The 25,915-nt window shown below is 36.8% G+C and overlaps 1 protein-coding gene across 1 annotated transcript; it reads left to right on the forward strand.

Moving 5' to 3' along the window:
- Window positions 1-217: 217 nt before the first annotated feature.
- CCDC34 (coiled-coil domain containing 34) lies at window positions 218-25,915 on the forward strand. The gene is made up of 6 exons (XM_024255139.2): window positions 218-1,628; window positions 6,949-7,087; window positions 13,989-14,096; window positions 22,877-23,035; window positions 23,590-23,731; window positions 25,392-25,915. Exons 1-6 carry the CDS (start codon window positions 1,177-1,179, stop codon window positions 25,604-25,606), a joined length of 1,215 nt encoding a protein of 404 aa, XP_024110907.2. The 5' UTR covers window positions 218-1,176; the 3' UTR covers window positions 25,607-25,915.

Here is a 25,915-nt window from a genome sequence, read left to right on the forward strand (position 1 = left end):
CCTAAGGCAGCTCAGTGCCTTTCGATGTTACTGATTCTAGAGACGTTCTGATAAAAGGTTTTTAAATGCCAATATTGAATAACTAGGGTCGAGAACGAAAACTCCATTAGGTCAGTTTTATTCCTTGATCAACTTTATTACTCATTTGGAGTGCTCCAATTTTCTTTCATTTTGTTTTCACCGAAATTTTAAAGAAAATATTCCATTTAAATAGATTTAACCATGTCATATTTTATTAATTATAGCTCTGCCTTCTGAATTGTCTTTGGTTGCTATTACTTCTACCATGGCTAATTCTCCTGTGTTAAATTTTGCAGATCTAGATTTCATCAAAGTTTTTGTATCACTCTGGTCACTAAAAAGTTTTGTGTGATGTGTTAGCCATGGTCAATTTTCATTTATGGTATTTCTACCGGTAATATACATTATGAACTGGACAAAAGCCCTATTTATTTACAAATGTACAGTTTTGTCAGTATGAATAAAGCATCTGCCTCTCCTTTACTGCCTTTATCCCCATTCCCGAGAGTGCCCCTAAGATCCCACATAAAATGCATATTAGCATATTTACTGAGATCATTTTTCACCACAAAAGGATGAGGAACTTAAGGGCGAGACTTTTAATCATCTATCCCTTGTGCTTTACGCAGACCCTACCGTACACTAGAGGCTTCGAAGAGGTCAAAAGTTCACATGTGTGGACAAATTAGGTCCCTTAAGATGCCAGGCAAACGAAGTGCTACCAAAACACGCAAAGACTGTCCTAAAAGTGCGTTCTGGGATACACCTGTAAACTTGGATCAAGTTCGCTCCCCTCTCCTCAAAATATATCGACTTGTGCTGAAAGAAATCACGACCGATGCTCATAATTCTGACCTCGTAATTATATAGGGGGTAGTTTTGGTTTCTGCTTCTTTCCCTGATTCAGTGACAGGTAACATATTTCATGTACGAAATGAACTGCAACACCACGGCAAACAAGGGACGGGCCCTCAAAGTTGTCGGTAGGGAGCCAGGACCCCGCCAGTGGCGTGGGGAGACACCGTGCTAAACAAGCTTGCAAACAGCAGGCACCTTCCTGCCACTGAGGAGGAAGGGCTGGCCAAGGGAGGCCGGGGCGGAGGAAGCCAAGCTCGGCAGGCCCTGACAAAGTCCTCCCGGCCTCCACGCGTCGCCATGGCAACGCAGGGTCTGTGCCGGCCGGGATTGGCCGGCCTGGCGCGCGCAGGGCTCGCTGGGAAAGCGCGTCCCCGCCGCGGCTCCGCCAGTTTGAACTTGGCGGGCCAGATGTGGGCGGCGGGGCGCTGGGGGCCTACTTTTCCCTCTTCCTACGCCGGTTTCTCTGCTGACTGCAGACCCAGGTCTCGGCCCTCCTCGGGCTCCTTTTCCGTCCCTATGACGGGCGCACGTGGGCAGGGGCTGGACGTGGTGCGCTCACCGTCGCCGCCGCTGCCGCTGAGCTGCAGCAATTCCACCAGGTCGCTGTTGTCTCCCCTTGGCCACCAGAGCTTCCAGTTTGACGAGGACGACGGTGACGGGGAGGATGAGGAAGACGTGGACGAAGATGCCCATGATTCAGAGGCCAAAGTGGCGAGCCTGAGAGGAATGGAGTTACAGGGGTGCGCCAGGTAAACCCGAGGCCGCCCGGCCGATTCAGCCCTTTTCAAGATTCCTTAGACCCTCTTAAGTACCCCCTTCTGACACCCTCCTGCCCTCCGCCCCAAAGGCAGAGCAGGCACTTGCAGACTGAGGTGCCGTGGGTTTTTTTGCACATAAAGAGCCCTGTGCAAATTCTTGCAAATGACGATAGATTTCCTATGGCTCTTAATCCTTTTTTCCTGAGATATTATGACTGCTGCAGTCTCACTTCCCAGAAAAATGCACATAGTCTCAAACACACAAAACTCTGCTACCATTTCAGGCGTTCTGTGAATCCTCAAAAGTCAGATTGTGCACTCCAGAACTCTTATCCCAAACCTGAACACCAGAACGTGGTTTACTGCACCTTAGTAGTACCTGTGGTTGGTTATTCTGAAAACATACTGATTGCTAGTGAAGTAGGTTGTAGTAAACAGGTCCCTTTCTATAACACAAAGTGCTGAAGCACAGAGATTAGCAATGTCAACCTCAGCATGTGGAGACGTGGTTAGATAGGATCTGAGCATGCACAGAGGAATGGATGTCATTGTATCAATGTTAGGACCAATGGGGTTATTAAAACTGTCTTAATTTGTTTATTTCTACTGTTATTCACTCAGCAAACATTGTGTGCCACATATTAGTCTAGGTACTGGGGACCGTAAACAAGATACTGGTCTCTACTCTCATGAATTGAAGCCTAAATCAATCCACTTATTTTATAATAAAATAATAAAATAAATAATAAGATAATAAAACCATGGCTCAGAATGCAAAAAGTGACTCAAAGGCATGCACCTAGTTATTAGCAGACCTGGGTCTACTACGAAGATAGACAGATATGTTCTCTTTCCTAAACTGCATGCCTAGTATTGGGTATATAGAAATAGGAGCAAAGGGCCTATCCCTGTAGGAATATTTCTGAGACAGGCCCAGTAATGCAGGTCCATTCTAGGATAGACTCATTACGTTTTCTTCGGAAATCGTTTACAAGTTTATGATTGTCAAGCTGTGTAAGGCACAGTACAGGAGCTCTAAGAAATACAGGCCAGAGAACTCATGCTTTATGTGTAAATAGCAAGATACCCCCTTCAGTATAGGGTGTTCATATCCAGCATGAGTGAATGGAATATGGAACCCATATGAAGTAACCCGTATACATGGTTACAGGAGTGAATTAGTTACGGATGAGAAGTAAAAGTAAGTACATTGGTGGGAATGGAGATCAGAAAGAGTAACCAAGCAAGCCACTCATCCAGGCTGGTTGTAGCAACAAGAAACAGGCCTCCTCTGATCAACCTGATAGTAAAATTTAATGGTAGAGTTAGGGTTTCAGTAAATTGTTTTCATCTGGGCCTCTGTAGGTATTCTTCAGGACTGAGTTGGTCTCAAAGGTATTTAAAGTAAATTTGAAGGCTTTAGGAAATACTTTCTGAGCATAATCAACTGGACTAAGCAATCTGGACACAAGTTAGTGACCTGCGGAATAAATGACCATCGGAACTATAGCTCAGCTACTGAAACCTTGCATTAGTTTCCAAGAGCCAAAGCCCTGACTAAGTGGAGCCTGCCAGGGGAGGAGGTGAACGTATGTACGTCTCACTTATCCAAAGCCAGAATGAGCTGGTAGCACCACAGGGCTAAGGCTGCCTTATCACATTTCAGTCCCTATGAATCAAAGGAGTAACTGGGATGTGGGTTTGAAAAGAGAATGCTGAAGTTGTCAAGCATTGTGTGTGGCAAGTATCAGATGCTTATTAGGTGCTCAATAAATGTTTGCTGACTGCATGCCCATTTCCCACTTCCTAAAGAACAGATACATGCAGTGATTATTGTCAAATGCTTCAGAAACTTAGCACTTCCTTTCAGGAAAGGTAGATTTTTAGAAAATTTCCTCATTCCTCCTCCCCATTGGTCCTAACATTCTTTGATAAAATGACATCCATTCCTCTGTGCATGCTCAGATCCTATCTAACCACGTCTCCACATGCTGAGGTTGACATTGCTAATCTCTGTGCTTCAGCACTTTGTGTTATAGAAAGTGACCTGTTTACTACAACCTACTTCACTAGCAATCAGTATGTTTTCAGAATAACCAACCACAGGTACTACTAAGGTGCAGTAAACCACGTTCTGGTGTTCAGGTTTGGGATAAGAGTTCTGGAGTCCACAATCTGGCTTTTGAGGTCAAACTGCTGACCTCTCTTTGGTGCCCCAGACAGCTTGGGGGTGACAGGATGAAGAGAGCAGGCAACCTGAGTCATAGCCCTTTCATTGTTCTGAGTTGTAAGTATTCTGTGTGAAGCAGAGAGCAACCTAGAGCTGTATGGGATTTTATGCCTTTTCTCCAAGCCTCACCTACCACATTGATCTGACTGGCAAAATGAATCGGGTAAGGCTTCTTTGAGCTAGGCTCAGGCATCAGCTGCACATAATGGATATTACCTCAAGGTATTTTTGGTATAAATAGTGCCATGTTTAGAGGATGCATTGACCTTCAAGGGTATTGGTCAGAACTGAGATTAAGCTCAAAGTTAGCTTCAGACAAGATAATGAGAAGCGTTTTCCTGGAATATTTTATAATGTGCTCTGGGCCTGCTGTTTATCTATTCAGCTTTATCCTGGTTTTTCTACCACTATCCATTAGGAAAACCATGCTGTAATAAATATCTTGTTCACAAATGGCCAGTTGTCAAGGCTTTCTTGATTATAAGTAGAGCTATAGTGTGTGCGCCACGCATTTTGAACACATTTGTTATAAATATTAAGGAAGGAAATTTAATATTCAAAGTGTCATTTCTTAAAAGAAAAGCCCACTGATCTGATTGTCTTTCAACGAATGTTTCCTAGGACCCTACTATATTCTAGACCCTAAGCAAGGCTCTTGAAATAAAAAAATGAGTTGAGATATGTTTTCTTTAAGGAACTCATGGCCTGTCGCAGAGATGAGCAGGTGACAGGAAGCCCAAGAGTTGTGGCTCCAGGCAGTGCTGGAGTTGAATTTTGAAGGGACAGCAGGAGTTCGTCATAGTAATAATAATAAATGACTTACTAAGTACTTACTTACTGAGTGCCTGGAACTATATTAAGTGCTTTAGCATGGATAGTTTCATGCAATACTGCCTGTAAGGTAGCCAGCCACAGCTGTCATCTCCATTTTATAGACAAGAAAACAGAAGCTTAAAGAAGTTTTTTAAAAAATGTACATAGCTTAGCTGGGCGTAGTGGCGGGCGCCTGTAATCTCAGCTACTCGGGAGGCTGAGGCAGGAGACTGGTGTGAACCAGGGAGGCGGAGCTTGCAGTGAGCGGAGATCGCGCCACTGCACTCCAGCCTAGACGACAGAGCGAGACTCCGTCTCAAAAAAAAGAAAAAAGAAAAAAATGTACATAGCTAGGAAGAAGCAGATAGGATTTCACCCCAGGCTGTTTTACGCCCAAATCTAAGCTCTTAATCTGACTTTATGCGGAGGTGGAAGAAAGGAATTTCAGATTTAGATGAAAGTTACAGAGCATGGGGCGTGTGGCACATTCATCAACCTGCAGGAGTTCCTAGTGAGCGAAATGTAGAGTCTGGATCAGCTGTTGGTGAAAGAAGACGCTGGAAGATAGGCAAAGGGCTGATTCATGGGTGTCAGGCTAAGGAGTTTGGATTTTATCCTGTGGGTAAAGATGCCATTGAAAAACTTTAAGATGAGGAGTGACATGATAAAAGGATACATTTGAGGGATGAATCTGGCAAGAGGTGTGGATAATGGTTTGAAAGGGAGAAAGGGAGGCCAGTTTTGTCCAGATGGTGGTTGTAAGGTTGGAAGAAACAAGAAAGGCTTTCAAAAATGGAAAGAGGAATTAACATGACTAGGTGATCATGTGGGTATAGGAGGTGGGGGGTCCAGATGTTGACGAGGAGCAAGTGGAGTCAAAGAGCTAGGGCTTCTGGCTTGAGTCACTGGCTGGAGGGTGATACCATTCACTGACGTAGGATTGTAAGAGGAGTACACTTTCTTGGTGGGAAGGGTGGTGGGTGGCTGGTAGAGGATGATTAGATTTGTTTTCAACTGATTGATATTTAAGTTGAGTTATGTATCACATAGTTAGAAATAAAGATCTGGAACTCCAGATGACGGTCTGGCCTGGAATTACTGATATAGGCATCATCAGCATGTAGTGGTAGTTGAAACTACACCACAGTGGGGGCAGATGGGTTCCTTCTGCAAGACTGGGAAGGAAAGACGCATATAAGAAATAACACATCAACAGTGTCTCTTTCCCACTAGAATGCAAATTTCATAAGGGCATGAATGAATGAAGAAATAATAGTAGCAGAAAATAATGAGTAAGCTGAATCTATGAAGTAGAAAAGTGTGCAAAGCAGTGGGTGAAGCAATTGGTTGCTAGAAGCAGGAATGTGAAAGAGACAAAGAACTGAGTCTGTAATAAACTAGTCTTTAGAGCTAGCTACCTTATGTCCTGAACAACCTTGCTTTCTATGGCTGCTGATTGTTAAGCTTTTTCTAAGTTTCATGAGGCTTGTGTATCTGGCCAACACCCTGTGTTCTTTATTTATGTATGTGCTTATTTCCCTGCCCCTCTTCTCTTTACCCTGAGTTGTTATTTTTCCTTACCCTCAGAAGAGACAGACTGACAGAGGTGCATGGTGGAGATGGAGACTGTGGTAGAAGGTAACCAGACTAGAGAGTCATACACACCCTGTCTAAGGATTGGCAAAAGGATGTCAACCAAAATGTTAAAGAATGTTTTGTGGCTTCTTATTTCAAAGCAATTTCAAACTTATAAAAAAGGTGAAATAATATAAAGAACTTTCATTTACCCTTCACCCACAGTCCCTAATTGTTAACATCTTTGCTTTATTATTCTCTTTGTATGTACTACATAATCTTTTTTTCCTGAACTACTTAAGGAAGGGAAAGGGAAGAGTCTGCTTCAGGATCTGATTAGGATTATATGTTGTAATGAGTAATTAGTTATCCAGGTAAGATTTTTAGAAATAAAAAAGTGTTGGCATTGAGGCAAATGTATAGGGTGTGGGTTATCCCAATGGGGTTTTAAATAATGTGGTTTTAGAAGGTGAACGAATTCAAAGGCAGTTTGATAGGTAAACTAATTCAAATATTAGAATTTCTTTTCATGATTTTTAAAATGTATACTTACGTATAATACATGTATATTTGTAAAAATCACAATATTGTAAATACACTATTAAGTTTTGCTTTTACTGTACAGTTAAGTGATTTGGACTAGGAAGCAAAAGAGGTTCTTGTACAAGTACTATAGTAGCCTCTCTTTTGTAGCACTCAGGTTGAATCAGAAGATAACCAAGAAGAACAGAAACAGGTGCGCTTACCAGAAAGCCGCCTGACACCATGGGAGGTGTGGTTTATTGGCAAAGAAAAAGAAGAACGTGACCGGCTGCAACTGAAAGCTCTAGAGGTGAAACTAGACAGTATTCTTTTTATTTAATCTGTGAGCTCACAAAGTAGAGCTGCAGTTGTAAATTAAAATGTTAATGTTATTATTCCTGAAAACAAAGTCTTTGCATTTATGTTAGTTTACTATATCAAATTGAATAACTAATAAGTTATAATATAATAATAGAAATATGTTCATTGTTAGAGCATTTGGAAAATACAGCTAAGCATAATTAAGGATATTAAAATCTCTTCTAATTTCACTGTCTGAAGATAATCATTGTTAGTATTATGACATAGCTTTCCAGATTTTCTTCTATGTAAATTATTTTGAAATATGTACAAATGTGTATATATATTGTATGTCTACATACACTGGAGCATCAACATATGTACATTTAACTAAAGTAAATTCAACTGTATACACTCAGCAAAATTTTTAACTTTACCGAAACAAAATAGAGGCAAGATTCTACCTGCCCCCCCACCGCCCCCCACCGCCCCCAACCCCACCCCATCCCACTGTGTGTCACTCAGTGAGCATGTGCCTTATGTGCTGGGCGGTGGGAAACTGCTTGCTAGTCTTTCAGGGTGTTTCAGTTTCTCTGTGCCTCCCTCACTTATGGACATTTCCATGCGTGAGTCTCTTTTGAACTTTTACTATATGAACTCAAAAAACAGTTTTAGATGCATTTTCACATCTCTTTAATGAGAATATTCACATATTTTTTGAACTCTTAGTGTTTCAGAACATGGCAACCAAATAGATTTGGATAATTTGGCATCCCCTAAACTCACTATCTAGACTATCTGAATTCTTCCTATCCAAACACTGAAGCCAGATCGATTTGAATGATGAGGGACACTTCCTGTTTTTAATGAAACAGGATAAAACTCTTTTTCTCTATCATTAAACATTTTTATAACATTTTTAAATGGCTGTCTAATATTATTTAAATATATTTAAAATGTATTACATATTTGTTAAAATATAGTTATCTGGTTCACTCTTGTTGGATGTTTCATTCTGTTAGTAACTGTTGCTAAAAAAAATCTTGGGAATTGGCTGGGCATGGCGGCTCACACCTTTAATACCAGCACTTTGGGAGGCCGAGGCAGGTGGATCACCTGAGGTTGGGAGTTTGAGACCAGCCTGACCAACATGGAGAGACCGTCTGTACTAAAAATACAAAATTATCTGGGCGTGGTGGTGCATGCCTGTAATCCCAGCTACTCGGGAGGCAGAGGCAGGAGAACCACTTGAACCCAGGAGGCGGAGGTTGCGGTGAGCCGAGATCACACCATTGTACTCCAGCCTGGCCAACAAGAGCAAAACTCTGTCAAAAAAAAAAAAAAAAAAAAAAAATCCTGGGAACAAAAGCTTCATGATCTTCCTTAGAATAACTTTTCTGTTTGTTTTGAAACCAGTTATTATTTGATAAGTTTCTAACCAGGCAAGCAGTCACATGTCCCAGAGGCTTGGCATAATTCAAATGATTATGAAAACTAATACATTCTGCTATTTTCCTATTGTATGATACTTTGTATTCTGGATTACAAATTTATTCCTGGAAAAGTGCGCTGTGAGAGTGGCACTTATTTCCTCCTGGCAGTGCACAGGGCTTGAGAAAGACCTTACGGTTGATGTTAGGCAAGAATAATAAAAACCCTGGTTCTTTTTATTTGCTGGGTGTAAGCAAGTTATTTAAACTTTTATGTTTCCATTTTCTCGTCTGCTCAAGAGGAATAAAATAATACCTGTGTCACAGGGGTTTTGTGAGGACTAAATGTAACAAAGTATAAAGATGCCTGGCTTTGTTTTTATTTGTATTGTTATTTATATCATTACTATTCATAGTCTTCTTAAAGCTTTCTCATTTATTTTCAGAATTAGGGTGTATTTTTGAATTCCCAGACTTACTTCTCTTACCTCAATGACTAATTCCATTATTTAGTTAGTAGCTTTTAAGAATATTTGTTCACAGTGAGCACTCTATTTTTTTATATTATAAAAACACATACCTACATATCTCTCTCTATATATATGTATTTATACATATGTATGTGAAATAGCATCTTAATTTTGTGCAAAACCTGGTGTTCTATTCTTTTTTCAGAAGCCTGGTCATAATTCATTAAATTGGTTTTAAACTTACAATTCGGAAAATACTGATCCAGTGAGTTAATGGTAGAACAAAATTCAATTTCTGGTATTGGGCTTTATCTACGGTCTCACAAGAAGTTACTTGTTATATTAAGAAAGGGAGGGTCACTTCAAGTCATTTTTAGTCAGTGTACAGAGAAAAGTTAATTGAATTTCAGAAAGTTAGTAAATCCCGGGCTTGGTAGTCACACAGAACAATCCTGAAATTTTAGCCTTGCCATTCTAATTCTGTGACATTAGAAAAGTTAATTAACTTCTCTGAGCCTCAGTTTCTTCATCTATAAGCCAGACGTTAGAGAGGCAATAGTGGAGTAGTTAAAATTGTAAATTCTGGGTTTTGTTTTGGTTTTTTGAGACAGGGTCTCACTCTTGTCACCCTTGCTGGAGTGTAGTGGCACGATCACAGCTCACTGCAGCTTTGACCTCCCCTCCTCTTCCACTTCAGCTTCCTGAGTAGCTGGGACTGTAGACACACACTACCATGCCTGGCTAATTTTTGTTTTTATTGTTGTTTGTTGGGGGGTGGTTTGCCATGTTACCCAGGCTGGCCTCCAACTCCTGGGCTCAAGTGACACCTCCCAAAGTGCTGGGGTTGCAGGTGTGAGCCACGGCGCCTGGTTTAAAAACGTAAATTCTTGAGCCATACTTCCTGCATTCAAAATTTGGACTTTGGGCAAATCCTTAACCTTTCTGTGTCTCAATTTCCTTATCAGTGAAAGGGGGAGAATAATATTTGCTTCATAGTGTTGTTAGGAGGACTAAATGAACATCAGGATATGGACTAACATGTACAAAGCACTCAAAGTTATTATATGTGAAAGGAGATCATAATAACTGCTATGAAGATTTGTTTTGAGAACAGATTAAAATAATAAATATAAACCCTATCACAATGATAAGCATGTAGCAGGGTATAATTATTTGTAATTTGGTTCAAAGATTAAAACCTTTTTATATATTTAGTAGTTTGACATTTCTTATGGCTACTTTATTACTCAACTCTGAAGTGATTCAATTTTAGCATGACTCTTACATATCAGTTATGCCAGGGATATCCTAACATATAGGCCAACTACTCAGCTTGTTGTAAGCTCATGTTGAGCTTTTGTGGTATTCACATTCTTTCGCTGCCTTTTCCTTTATTTTGTTTTTATCTCATGTTTTCCTTATTTTTCTGTCTTTATTTACTGTATTCCCTAATTTGTTTATAAACCATATCAAATTTTTAACCATAAAGAATAGTCATCTCAGATCCCTATTAAAACTAAAAAGCATGAAAGGCAGAAAAGTAATTTTGCCAAGGCTTCATTCATGGCAGAACGGGGACTGGCACCTAATTCTTTGACTTCCATTTAAATGCTTTTCCCACAATATCAAGATGTATTTTAGAAATAAGTGAGTCAGACTTAGTATTTATTTTTTAATGAACTCTGGCTTTCGTATTTTCTTCCTTTAAGATTTAAGAGAACATTTGTAGGATAGTTTAATCATTAAAAAGATCATCCACACTCATAAATTTGATTTGAGCATCAGACATTTGGTTTGTTTCAGACATCTCTGTGGGACTAAGTTAAAAAATTATTTTAATTCATAAAAATTACCCACTTACAAAATGTTATACATTTGTAACTTTTGTTGAGATGATAAATAAATATGGTAAATATTGATTCAATTATCAAGCATTATGAAAAACTAGTATATTGGTTTTGTAGGTCATTTAATTTTTATTTACTTTTTAATTATTATAAATAATTATTTAGCCAACTGCTCCAGGTTCTCTATGGTCATTGGCTAATTCTAGTTCTTAATATTTGCTTTAATGTATTATTATAATCAGTTTTAAATTATAAAAATTACCTAGTTTGTGAGTAGTCCTGGTGCCTTCTTTTTTCTTTTTTTTTTTTTTAACCATCTTGCCTTTGGCCATTTTATTCATTAGCCCTTAATGAGCCCTTAATGAAGGAATAGGGCAGGATATAGAGCTGTTGGTGAAACTCAAAACTGTCAGTTTTTCTGATTATTACCTTCAGTGGTAAAAAATTATTTGTAAGTAGGCAAAACCTATTAAAAATGCATGTTTAAGATCTTCTTTGGATTTTGGTTTTCCATAATCAAGTGTTGTATTCCACGGGAAAATATTAATAGCTGTCTGTAATCCTGTTGAAATTCAGTGGTATACCAGAAGACCACGTAGGGGCCTTTCGAAGGAAGACTCCAGCTGTGTCCTGAAGGAGACTGGCCTTTGTGGTAAACATGCAGTCATTTAGGGTGGGAAATTCTAAGAAGGGCCAGACTTGGAAGGGAGGGTTATGTCTCAAAATGTGATGTATATTCTGGTTTGACAAATTACTTGAACAGACATCCTGAGATTAGAACACTGTTTGGGTTATTGGTAGCATTTTCTAGGTACATTTTGACCCTTTTTCTTTAATCCCTCAATCAACATTAGCTAAAATTTGTTAGCCGTCAAATAGGAGTACAAGGTTTCTTTTTTTCTGATTTTTTAATTTAGGTAAATGAAGAATCTTAAAAGGTACATAAATATATAGTCAATCATGTCTTTAGTTATACATTTAAATAATTACTTTTCTTGAAAATAAAATTTGGGACTATTTTGGAAAATTTTTGATATATAATTGTCAGGTCTATATCTAGCCAATTAATTAATGTCTTTCATATTTATATATTTGTATATATACACACATATGCACATATAAACATAAATATATACACATGTATTTGTATGTGTACATGTATATATGTATAATTTTTCCCCCTTTTGTTTCCTGACATAAGTCCAAACCCTCTTTTCCTTTTCTTTTTGTGATGGAGTCTCACTTTGTCACCCAGGCTGGAGTACAGTGGTGTGATTTCAGCTCACTGAAACCTCTGCCTCCCAGGTTCAGGCGATTCTCTGGCCTCAGCCTCCCCAGTAGCTGGAATTACAGGCGCCTGCCACCACACCTGGCTAATTTTTATACTTGTAGTAAAGACAGGGTGTTACGATTTTGCCCAGGCTGGTCTCGAACCCTTGACCTCAAGTGATCCATCCACTTCAGCTTCCCAAAATGCTGGGATTACAGGCATGAGCCACCGCGCCTGGCCCAGAGCTTTTTTTTCTTACAACTCATACACTATGGCACACTCTTAGTCAATCTTCCTCAGAATAGTTCTCATCCCTTCAAATGCAGTCTTCAGCCTTTGTCATTAAGAGCTCTGAATTTTCCCTTTTGCCAGGTATTCTTGTTTCATATAGTTCACTTTGCCTGTCTCAAAAGACCTTCTCCATCTAGCTAGTACCACACTCAAATTTTCTACCCCCTCCCACCTCCCAATCTCTCTCCTTTTGAAGACATCTTTTCACTGTTCCTTGTATGGTGCTCATTTCTGACTAGCCTGGTAGACTAGGCTAGGGTGAAGGGAAGATGTTTCTCCTCATCTTCCCTTCCCTTCTCTGAACTTTTATGATATGCAATAACTCGCAATATAGCACTTATTTCTTTAGTGTGTAGAGAATCAGATCAGAGACTTCTGGGATTTCATCTTTATATCAGATTTATATCAGTTATTGCTAGGTCCATAGTAGGTGTACCATAAAAGTATACTGAGTAAGTCATCAAAGAACAATAGCTGCTGCAGTGATGAAAAATCCTTAAAGATGGATATTTGCTTTTGGGGGTATAGTGTTTAAAAGTTGGAAGACTTCCTGAGTGAGGGCAGCTATCTTCTATGCAGAAGAATTTTAGGATGAGTGATCATGGAAGACAGATTTCCTGTGACCAGTTGTTTAAAATGCAGAAGAGATGTTCTTGGTGTCAAGTTTTATCTTCATTTAAGACACTGGAATTAGTCTGAGGGTTGGAAAATTGTCTTTCCCACTACCTCCCATGCCCAAGTAGGTAGGTCTTTGGGAAAGAAAGGGCTATGGAGGAGAGTGGAGACCAACAGAAGATACGTAAGGTATCTGACTATTAGTATCTAAAGACAGAGAAGAAAAATAACCAGTAATTATGGTTGTGGAGTCCTAGTGAAGTCTAGTTTGAACAGCATTCTCAACCAGTGCAGTAATTTAACTGATGAGTGACAGAGTGGTGGCATTCAACTTGTAGTTTTATTTGGCCATACCTTTCACATTCTTTTTCCTGAGGAAATGCCCAAACGTGTAGATTCGAGTGACAGCAAGGCAGTTAAATAATCTGGGATGTGAATGTGGTTTTGTTTTACACTTCAGCAGCTATAAAATCAGTGAAGAAAACTCTGGGTTCTTTTTTTCCCTAAGGAAAATTGAATGGTTTCTTTGTATTTCTATTGTGTAACTGAATTAAATTTTTAATATAGGGATTATTTAATTTCTATGCTTTATCTTCATCAGGAATCCAGAAGCTTCTTATAACTGTTAAAAAAAAAAAAAAAAGTTGCAATTCTCTTGAGCTTCTGCCAGTAGCTTAGAGTGATGCCAAAATTTATGTGTGGGAAAGTTGATTTCAATGAGGGTAATTTAGCTGAAGTTTAGTCTAGGAAACTAGTGTTTTGCTGCCAAGCAATTATTTGCACATTTCTAAAAAATGACTTATACTTTTACCAATGCTTTTTTTCATCATAGACTGGTTACTTAAGTAAGTTATTGCCACTAGTGGCATATGCTCTATAAAGGAAACTATATTCTTGTTTAATTTGGTTAATAACCTCAAACTTTTAAAATATACGTTATTTGGGTACTTCTATTAAATGTTGCCTTTTGTCCAAATAAAATCCACAGGAATTAAATCAACAACTAGAAAAAAGAAAAGAAATGGAAGAACGTGAAAAAAGAAAGACAATTGCTGAAGAAAAGCACAAGGAATGGGTTCAGAAAAAGAATGAGCAAGTAAGGAGGGGAAAATGGATACACACGTTGACATCTCTTTTGCAAAATATTTCTTCCTATTACACTTCATTACCTAGGTTTTAAAAAATACCTCTCTTAGAGTCTTTCTTCTCTGGCTTGTTTTGTTTTTCTATCCTGGTGGACATTTATCAAGTCTCTATCTTCTGCCCTTTGCCCTCTACTTTTCTCCTTTTTCCCTCCTGTGGCTTGCACTAATATTTGCCTGCAGGCAGTCACCAAGTCTGTATTTCTAGGCCTGACCTTCTGGATCCTTATGGCAAGTGCCTCCAAGTCTGCAAATCTAAAACAACCCGTTTTGCCCATTCCTCCTTCGTAAAACCATTCTCCCATTTCTCTGTTTCATTCAGCTGTCTTCTCAGTCACCAAGGCTTCCTTAGAATTCCGTTGTTCCTAATCATCTCCTCCTTTTCTTTACAATTACTACTCCCCTGTTTGTGATCTCTTTCCATTACATCTTTCAACTTATTGTTTACTTCTTATACTGGATTGTAAGCTACATAAGGGCAGGGATTTTTGCCTCTTTTGTTCAGTTTGCCAGGAGCTAGATGAGTACCTGCGCATGATACATGTCCAAAAATAGTTCAATTGAGTGAAGATGTTCATTGAATGGCTGCATTTTTTCCTTTTAATTTGAATATATTCTTGTATGGATCACACACATTTGAAATTTTAAAAATACTTATTCTGTGGTCAATTTGTCTTCTGTTGTGATTTTTACATATTTAGAGTGGTACTGGTTTTATTATTATAATCCAGTTTTACAAATGTGGAAAAATGTTTAAATTGTAGGACAATATTTTAAATTTTAAGTCTAACTTTTTATCTTTATTGTTGAATCTAATGCCCAGTGGTATTAATAAGAGTACTAAGTAAATAATTTCAGTAAATTGAAGATGATATAACCTTCTTCATCCAAGTATTATAAGAAGGAAATTGGTTAGATGTATGTGTGTGTTATAACCATATTTGTTTAGAAGTCAATTACTTTGTTTTTTTTAAAAAGTTTACTTCATCCCATGATATAACATGAAAGAGATCTTTGTGAATAAATTCAAAAATCAAAATAAGTCTCTGTGACTGTTATAAAACTTTGGGTAATGTCTTTTTGAAATTTGTAACTATAAAACAAAATTATTTTACACATGCAGAATAGTTTGCTCTTTCCTCTAAAAGTCCCTCTTATCTTCTAATTCCATTAAGCTAATTTTACCATGCCAATCAAACCTAGTTGTTGTTTGTCTAAGAATGTAAGATACTGCTGGGAGACAGTATATTCACTGTTTTAATTAGTGGCAGTAGACCTAATCCAATTATTTGAAGAAAAAAAAACTATTTCTTTTGGAGGGAAGTGGCTTGCCCTGACATAAATCACTAGTTATTGAAGGCAAAATTCTGTAATGTTGAGAATTATTTAAAAATAAAACTGAGAAGTTATATTTACCTGTTCTGCAGAACTCTTGTTCATGTTAAGGAATAATTGATTATTCTTATTTTTTTTTTTCTTTAAGACCTATCAGATTTCTTCTTTCAGACATAGTTACATTTACCTCTATTTGTAAAGACTGCCCTCCTGGTTCTTCTCTTCCTGTCTGGCATCTAGCTTTTTCCTCCTCTGTTTACATTTCATGGTGTGTGGTCCTCAGCTGCCTCCAGCTTCATTCACATTTTAGCTGTATCTGTGGCTGCTATTTTCTCTAAGTCATATTCACTGTGTTTTATCAAAAAGTCAGACACAAAGAATGTATGCATTCATTAGCAAAGCTAGTTTCTTATAATATGACTGTAAATTCTTAAGTGCTTTAAAAATAAAGGTTCTATCTCATCTGGTACTCCTAACATTTGTGTTGCCATGGTAATTTATTTTCTGGATGTGTTTATTACAGTGTTATCACATATTTTGTAAAAGGTCCTTTACTTTTAATGTTTTTAAAAATTATTTTAAAATAAAATTGTTTTTAATTCTCAAAACACAACTGATTTTCTAATGTAAGACAGTAACTCAGATCAACAAGGTATATGATTGATAACACTGTTATCATTGCATTATTCATGCTTTCAACAAATATTTACTCAGCTTTTACTATGTGCGAGGCACTATTAGAGAAAGCAAAATAGAAATCCAGAAACTTTAAGTAGCCAATTGTTATGTTAGTTTCCTTTAGTTGTATGAAACAAAGGTTCTCTCAGTGCAGCGTCTTTAAAAAAGGAAGATTTATTGTTGTGCTCTGTGTGGTGTAGAACTAGCGTGCCAGAAAATCTGAAGCAACTTAGTGGCTGGTTCCTCTCTCAGTAGTAGTGACTGCTCTGAGTGCCTGTTGTGTCTTCCTTTTGCTAACTAAAGGCATTCTGTTCACACTTCTTTAGTTTAAATCCTACAGAAGTCTGTCTGATTTTTTTTCAGAATTAATTCTATTGAGCTATAGTTTGCATACAATAAAATACAACTATTTTAAGTTTGATGACTTTGGCAAATTTAGGTACCCATGTAACCATCACCATTAAAGATACAGAACATTTCCATCACCCCAGAAAGTTTCCTTTTGCCCCTTTGCATTCACCCCAACTCCCTGCCCCCAGCCAGCCTCAGCTCCAAGGAAACCATTAATCTTCTTTCTGTACCTGTAGATTAGAGTTGCCTTTTCTATAATTTCATATAAATGGAATGATAGAATATATACTCTTGTGTTGGTCTTTTGTTTTAAAACTTATCCTGATATTTCATGTATTATTCCTTTTTATTGCTGACTATAGTATTCTATGAAATACATTTCATAGAATATGTTTATCTGTTTCATTCAATTTCATAGAAATTGTTTGTCTGTTCACTAGTTGATGGACAATTGAGTTGTTTTCAGTTTGGGATATTATGAATAAAATTCTGTGACCACTCATGTACAAGTCTTTTTGTGGACACTTGTTTTCATTTCTCTTGGGTGAATGCCTAGGAACTAAATTACTGGGCTATATGGTAAGTATGTGTTTAAGTTTATAAGAAAGTGCCAAACATTTGTCTAAAGTACATGTACCATTTTACATCTCCACTACTATTATAAGAAAGTTCCAGTTGCTCCACATGTTTGGCAGATGTGGTATGGCCAATCTTTTTCATTTTAAGTCCTTCTAGTGAGTGTGGAGTGGTATGCCATTGTTTTAATTTTCATTTCCCTGAGATCTGATGATGTTTAGCATATTTTCATAAGCTTATTATATTCGTCTTCTAGAGCTTCCATAACAAAATACCACAAATTGGGTGGCTTAAACAACAGAAATATATCTTTACTCACAGTTCTGGAGACTGGAAATCAAGATAAAGGCATCTGTAGGTTTGGTTTCTCCTGAGGCCTCTCTCCACGGCTGTCTTCTTATGTCCCCACAGGGCTTTTCTCTGTTCACATATATCCCTGGTGTCTCTTCCTCTTCTTGTAAGGACACCAGTCCTATTGGATTAGGGTCTTACCCTTATGACCTCATTTAAACTTGATTACTTCTTTAAAGATCCTATCTCCAAATGCAGTCACATTGGGGATTAGGGATTCAACATAGGAATTTGGGAGAGGGGCAGGAATACAATTCAGTCCATAACATATATTGACCATTTCTACATCTCTTTTGTTGTTGGCTTGTTTTGTGTTGTGTTGATTTAAGTCATTTGCCCATTTTTGAAGGGGTTGTATGGCTTATTATTAAGATATGAGAATTTGTGTATTCAGACTGTAAGTCCCTTCTCAGATATATGTATTGCAAATATTTCTTCCCATTTAATTTTTCCTCCCTTCCTTCCTTCCTTCCTTCCTTCCTTCCTTCCTCTGTCTTCCCTCCCTTCCTTCCTCCCCTCCCCTTCCTCCCCTCCCCTTCCCCTCTCTTCTCTCTCTCTTTTTTTTTGAGTTGGAGTCTCACTCTGTTGCCCAGGCTGGAGTGTGGCATGATCTTGGCTCACTGCACCTCTGCCTCCCGGGCTCAAGCAATTCTCATGCCTCAGCCTTTTGAGTAGCTGGGATTATAGGAGTGTACCACCACACTTGGCTAATTTTTGTATTTTTAGTAGAGATGGGGTTTCGCCATGTTGGCCAGCTGGTCATGAACTCCCCATTTAATTTTTCTTGATGGTATTTTTTTTTTCACTAACAAGAAGAAGCACTGATTAATGGTATTTTTTAAAGAGAAGTTTTAAATTTTGATGAATTTCCATATTTCAGTTTTTTTAATAGTTGGTAGTTTTTGTGTTCTATTTGAGAAATGGCCATCAGAGAAATGCAAATCAAAACCACAATGAGATACCATCTCACACCAGTTAGAATGGCGATCATTAAAAAGTCAGGAAACAACAGGTGCTAGAGAGGATGTGGAGAAATAGGAACACTTTTACACTGTTGGTGGGACTGTAAACTAGTTCAACCATTGTGGAAGTCAGTGTGGCGATTCCTCAGGGATCTAGAACTAGAAATACCATTTGACCCAGCCATCCCATTACTGGGTATAGACCCAAAGGATTATAAATCATGCTGCTATAAAGACACATGCACATGTATGTTTATTGCGGCACTATCCACAATAGCAGAGACTTGGAACCAAGCCAAATGTCCAACAATGATAGACTGGATTCAGAAAATGTGGCACATATACACCATGGAATACTATGCAGCCATAAAAAATGATGAGTTCATGTCCTTTGTAGGGACATGGATGAAGCTGGAAACCATCATTCTCAGCAAACTATCGCAAGGGCAAAAAACCAAACACTGCATGTTCTCACTCATAGGTGGGAATTGAACAATGAGAACACATGGACACAGGAAGGGAAACATCACACACTGGGGACTGTTGCGGTGTGGGGGGAGGGGGGAGGGATAGCATTAGGAGATATACCTAATGGTAAATGATGAGTTAATGAGTGCAGCACACCAACATGGCACATGTATACATATGTAACAAACCTGCACATTGTGCACATGTACCCTAAAACTTAAAATGTAATAATAATAAAATTAAAAAAAAAAAAAAAAAGAAATGTTTGCCCACCACAAGAGGGTAAAAATACTCTCCACTGTTTTCTTCCAGAAGCTTTCTAGCTTTAACTTTACCTGTATGTCTATTTCAGTCTAATTTTAATGTATAGTATGCATTAAAGGTCAAGATTCATTTGTTTGCATGTGGATATCCAATTGTCCTAACAATATTGACAAGATAATCTTTTCCCTATTAAACTACCTTTGGCACCTTTGTTTAAAATCAATTGACCATATATTTATAGGTCTGTTTCTGGATTCTAGTCTATTCTATTGATTTATATCCTGTGCAGTACCACACTAACTTGTTAGTATAGTTTTATAGTTCTGAATTTATTATTCTTGAAATCAGATAATGTAAATCCTCCAGGTATTCAATTCTTTTGCAAACTTGTTTTAGTTGCCCTGCATCTTTCCATATACAGTTTAGAATCAGCTTATCAATTTCCCTAATAATGCCTGTCCTAATAGTGCTTGGCACTATTGGGATTCTGCTAAATATAAACACATAGATCATTTTGGAGAAAATTGCTATCTTAATAATATCAAATTTTAAATCTATAAACATGGTTTTTCTTTCCAGTTATTTATGTCTTCTTTATCTCAGCAGTGTTTTTTAGTTTTCAATGTATAGCAGTATTATCTTTTGTTAAATATATTTCTCAGTATTTCATGTTTTTGCTGATGAGGGCAGTTATCTTGCCTTGTTCCTGATATATAATATATATTTTATATATATACACATATGTACAACACACATGTTTATAGCATATATGTAACGTACACATGTTTATAATGTAACGCTTATAACATAAGTAACATGTTTATAGCATATATGTAACACACATGTTTATAATATATAGCATATGTTTATAACATGCAGCATGCATATGTTTATAACATATCCATATGTTTATAACATATATATGTTTTCTTCCCAGCCACACTTATATGGAACGTTTCTGATATTACCTTGTAATTTCCATGCCTGGTTTTGATATCAGAATAATGCTGGACTCTTAAAATGAGCTTTGATGTGTTTACTTTTTCTCTGTGTTCTAAAATCATTTTTTTAAGGTTTGATACTATTAAGATATGCCACAATAATATTTTGTATTCTTAAAATATGGAGTATCTTTAACTGTGTAATGGAATCAACTAGTGAAGCTTTCAGTGACTGGAGTTTTTGCAGGAAAGTTTTTAATTTTGAATTGTTTTTATAAGTAGAGGGTTATTCAGACACTACTTTTTCTCAAATTCATTTTGGGAAGTGGCATATTTTAAGGACTTTTGACATTTCATTTAAAATATTGAATTTATTGGCATAAAATTGTTTTTAAGATTCTCCCATTTTGATTTCTGTATGATGTCTGTAGTGATCTGCCACTCACCGTCTCTATGACCTTAGGCAAATTAGCCTCCATGTGCCTTAGTTTCCTTCTTTGTAAAATGGGATAATAATGGTATCTACCTCACATCATGATTATAAGAATTAATTGAGAGTGTGTACAAATAAAGTATGTAGAATGGTAACAGGCATAGTTAGCACTCAATAAATGTCAGCTGCTATAATTAAAAACAGTGTAAGAACTGGTTGATTTCTTGTAGGTAAAGTTGTGGAGGACAGTCATGAGTCACATGGAGATTAAGCAAGATATACTCTAAGGTCCTTTTCAATTTGTAGATCTTCTGACAGTTTGAAGTAGTTAAAATCCAGTATTGTTCCAATGGCTATTGAGTTCTCAGCATGAAAAGATTCTGTTTCACAGCTATTGGCTGCCCAGCAAGAAGGAAATACAGCAACTTTGATACAACTTGGGGAATTACTTGAGCTTTGATTTTTTTTTTTTTTTTTTTTTTGAGACAGAGTCTTGCTCTGTCTCCCAGGTTGGAGTTCAATGGCACGATCTTGGCTAACTGTAACCTCCGCCTCCTGGGTTCAAGCAATTCTTCTGCCTCAGCCTCCAAAGTAGCTGGGATTACAGGCGTATGCCACCACGCCCAACTAATTTTTTGTATTTTTAGTAGAGACGGGGTTTCACCGTGTTGGCCAGCCTGGTCTCGAACTCCTGACCTCAGGTGATCCACCTGCCTCGGCCCCCCAGAGTGCTGGGATTACAGGCATGAACAACCGCACCCATCCTGAGCTTTGATTTTTAAGACCTGTCTTTCCTGCACAGCCCTGGACATACCTTGTCTATAACTGATGTTTGTTGGTTGAGTCTTCATTGAATTGCTTATATTAATGTATTCTATAAGCTGCTTTCAAGGGAAGAATTTCTTTTCTTGGCTCATAATTATTTGCCTGGGTGATATGTATGGCATTTGTATTGCATATACTTTTTATGCCTTCCAGATTTGTTTCCAAACCTTTGATAAAGAAGACTAGCTATGTCATTGGTTATTTAGAATTTAGCTGTGTTGGTAGATTATCGTTTAAATAAGGAGGAAAAAATATTGAGTTATAGTCTGTGTCAAGGATCAATATTTTTTTTCTATAAAGGGCCAGTTAATGAATATTTTAAACTTTTGGGGTCATGCAGTTTCTGTTGCAGCCATTCAGCTTTGCTATCATAGTGCAAAAGCAACTATAAACAATAAATATGTAAACAAATGTGTGTGGCCACATTCCTATAAAACTTCAGTTACAAATACAGGTGATGGTAGATCAGATGTGACTGTCAGTGCTTAGTTTGCCACCCTTTGGTCTATGGAAGAATTATATAGCCAGAGATTTGCCTGGATGTGCCCTTACATACAGTGTTTAATGAGCATTATTCACTTCTCCTCTCTTAATTCACTGGTGGTAAAGATTTATGCAAATATTAATATTGACAAACTGTCCTGGAAATATGTGTGCATATATATATATATATATATATATATGAATATATATACATATATATTCATATATATATAAACGTGTGTGTGTGTATATATGTATGTATATATAATATATATATGTGTATATATGTATGTGTGTATATATGTGTATATATATATATATATATATAGCCCCTGTTTTAGAATGAGAGTAAGCATCCATTAAAAAATACTAAGATTCAGACAGTCTAACAGATTGTAATTTTTATTCACTATCATTCATTCAACAAATTTGATTGAACACTGTATTAGTCTGTTTTCATGCTGCTAATAAAGACATACCTGAGACTGGGAAATTTACAAAAGAAAGACATTTAATTGGACTTACAGTTCCATGTGGCTGGGGAAACCTCATAATCATGGCGGAAGGCAAGGAGGAGCAAGTCACGTCTTACATGGATGGCAGCAGGCAAAGAGAGAGAGCTTGTGCAGGGGAACTCCTTTTTTTAAAACCATCAGATCTTGCAAGACTTATTCACCATCATGAGAACAGCATGGGAAAGAATTGCCCCTATGATCCAGTTACCTCCCACCAGGTCCCTCAAAGATGATATTTGGGTGGAGACACAGCCAAACCATATCAAACACCTGCTGTTCACTCAGTACTGCCCCAGGCTCTGAGTGGACATTGGTGAGCAAGATCTTTGTCAGTGCCCTCATGAAACTTATAGCCCAGCAGGTAGACTGACATTGAACTGTTAATTGCAGGTATGTTATATATTTTCATAAACTATGTTGTGCCAACTGCCATGATACCATGTCTATTTTTAAAAATAATTGAAGTTTAGAAAATTGCTGGATGCAGCAGTCTTTCCTTAGATGAGTATAATTATTGGTATTACAATTAAACTTTATCTATTTTTATTTAAGAAAAGAAAAGAAAGAGAACAAAAAATTAATAAAGAAATGGAGGAAAAAGCAGCAAAGGAACTGGAGAAAGAATACTTGCAAGAAAAAGCAAAAGAAAAATATCAAGAATGGTTAAAGAAAAAAAATGCTGAAGAATGTGAGAGGAAGAAGAAAGAAAAGGTATTTTTATTAAAGTGACCAGTTAGAATACATAACTTTGGTGTTCATATGTGTCAACTATATCTTAGAAAAAGTATCTAATAGAAAATTGGCACTATCTTAGCATAAAATAAACACATGAAGCTATCCTGTTATGCTGTGTTTAAACTTCAAAAATGAATATGCATTTGTAGTTTTCTTAAGTTGAGAAATAGTAAGCCTGTTGATATTTTTTCAGTCAGGTTTAAAACTTGTTGCTGTTATTCCTTTTAAATATTTTTCAATGCATTTTATGGGAAGTCTTACTACCATTTTATAAATTACTATTCTTTGAAAACAGCAAATACTTTTTTCTTTGTGGGTTTGATGTCTTATTGTTTTTCAGAGCTGGACACCTTAATGTATGTCCCTGATCATCTTCAATATTCTACTCATATTATAAAAATATGATTCAGTATTATGGCCAGTAAGCCATTGGGGTAGGAAGCTACTGGAGAAAAAAAAATCAGTAGAATTTGAATGGAATGTATAGTTACAGAATATCCCTGGAAATATTTTGGTCTTGTCATTTTAAGGAAAAAGAAAAACAACAGCAAGCTGAAATACAGGAGAAAAAGGAAATAGCAGAAAAAAAGTTTCAGGAATGGTTGGAAAATGCGAAACATAAACCTCGTCCAGCTGCAAAGAGCTATGGTTATGCCAATGGAAAACTTACAGGTTGGTTTTTATGTTGTGTGGCTTACATAAATATGGTTTGCAGAAGCAAATATTATACTCCTTTTGACGGAAATAGAAATGTGTAAAAATTATTTTTCTTTCAAATTACTATTTTCCAGAAGTAATATAATCATATTATAACATACCATGTTCCTATGGAGATGCTACAAATGTACTGTCATTCTCCACATTTGTATTTCTTAAAAGCAGTAGTTACAAAACTGCAAACTTATGCTTTAAAGTAAATATTTGTAACATTAAGAAATGAATAATGTTCTCTTACATTTTTTCAATGATAAAGCCTTAATCAGGATATATTTTAAGGGGTCGTTTTGCCTCCTCTCCTTCTAACCCTCTCTAAGGCAGAGCTTCCCATGTCCTTGGCACATTCTTTGTGTGAGGTAGAATACTAGACAGCACATGAACCAGACACAAAACCGACTGGCTTTAGTCTTGGTCTGATTATAAAGGGCAGTGCATGTTTTTCTTTGTGCTTCATGTTGGAAGTTCATACCTTGCTGACAGCTGCCTTCACTTGTTTAAGTGATTTATTATTAAAATACTCCCATTCTGTTTTGTTCACACAATAGAACATATTCCAGACTTTGTTTTGACCATCTTGGTGAAGTGAGTGTTGACATATCTATGCAAAGTGGGTTGCCAGTGTCTGAAAGACACATTCCTGCTGTCAGGATTAGGCCTCTCTCATATGTCACGAAGGTCATCTGTTTTAGCTACTGAGCATGTCCCGCTCCTTCTTTTTGTTCTTGCTTGAAAAAAAGAGTAATAAGCAGTGGCTTTAACCCAGTAATTGGGTAGTAAAGTTAAAAGTTTAGGTGGGAATACTAAACATATTGACTAGAAGTTAATTGCTAAAATAATGGATTGTTTTATTAATTTTTTGCATTTTTAATGAGTTTAATTCTAACAAGCAGCATATTTGTCTGCAAATGCTGTACTTAAGTTTCTTTATTCTTTATGCTCATATCATTTTTATAAATTATGAAATAAAGGAATTTTTGTGTCAGTAGTGACTGAAGGATTTGGAGATGATTTGTAAAATGTTCTTCCTTCAAATGTGTTTATTAGATGTCAGACATCACAATACTATAAACACTTCATATACATTAGCAAAAGAATGCTCCATAACTCATAATCACAATTACAGTGATATTGTGAAGTCTTATGGACACTGATTCAGAATTTCTGTGATTCTAAACAAGAATCTTGATTTACTATAACTTCATATGAAAAATAAATGTTTTTCTGTAAACTTCAGTATCTGATAAGAGGAAGCTAGTACACAATCAGTAGTTTCCCAGACTGAGTTAAGAAAATGAAAGTTTTGTTCAATTTAAGGATCGTAAAATTAATTTCTTAGTAAAAATTTTATAGGAGTTTGATTTACATAGGTTTTAACACTAATGTTATTTGGATTCTTAGAATTATCATTTATGCTTTAACTATAAATATTTACTGTATTTGGAAAGTGTTACTTCTTTGAAAATATCAAGGAGTTTAAGTTTCAAATAAGTCACATTGGCTTATTAGTGATAATTTGTCCATTTGACATTTTAACACTTTTCTAGAAGTTTTAAGTGGCTTCTTTGATGGCAAGAAAGTTTTTCCTTGTTGTGATCTGATTTTTCAATAATTTTAGGTTTTTACAGTGGAAATTCCTATCCAGAACCAGCCTTTTATAATCCAATTCCATGGAAACCAATTCATATGCCACCTCCCAAAGAAGCTAAGGATCTATCAGGAAGGAAGAGTAAAAGACCTGTGATAAGTCAGCCACACAAATCATCATCTCTGGTAATTCATAAAGCCAGAAGCAATCTTTGCCTTGGAACTCTGTGCAGAATACAAAGATAGCATATGTGGAAAATAACATGCTTTTATCTGGAGCTATTTAATTTAAAAATCAGAAATTTTTTTTTACTGCTCAGTCAATAACTCAACACTTAATGTGATTATTGACAAATAGCAATTTTTGCATTTGTATATGGAGTCCTTAGAGTTGAGGAAGATATTTTCTGGATTTTGGTTTTTATAAACTTTTCCAGGTTGATCTTGGCATGTTGTTTTGCAGAATAAGTGGCTGAATATGTAAGAATTGTGTTTGTATTTAGCTTGTATTAAAAGTACACTGTAATACCAATAAAACTAACAATTTTTCTTGTA

This window comes from Pongo abelii, chromosome 9, assembly GCF_028885655.2.
Source record: "Pongo abelii isolate AG06213 chromosome 9, NHGRI_mPonAbe1-v2.0_pri, whole genome shotgun sequence".
Classification (NCBI taxonomy): domain Eukaryota; kingdom Metazoa; phylum Chordata; class Mammalia; order Primates; family Hominidae; genus Pongo; species Pongo abelii.

Excerpts from the sequence above, each read along its gene's own strand:
- CCDC34 (XM_024255139.2), top strand. The coding sequence starts at position 1,177 with ATGGCAACGCAGGGTCTGTGCCGGCCGGGATTGGCCGGCCTGGCGCGC. Across the intron at positions 14,097-22,876 it reads TTCAGAAAAAGAATGAGCAA|AAAAGAAAAGAAAGAGAACA; the intron begins GTAAGGAGGGGA and ends TTTTTATTTAAG. Across the intron at positions 23,732-25,391 it reads TGCCAATGGAAAACTTACAG|GTTTTTACAGTGGAAATTCC; the intron begins GTTGGTTTTTAT and ends CAATAATTTTAG.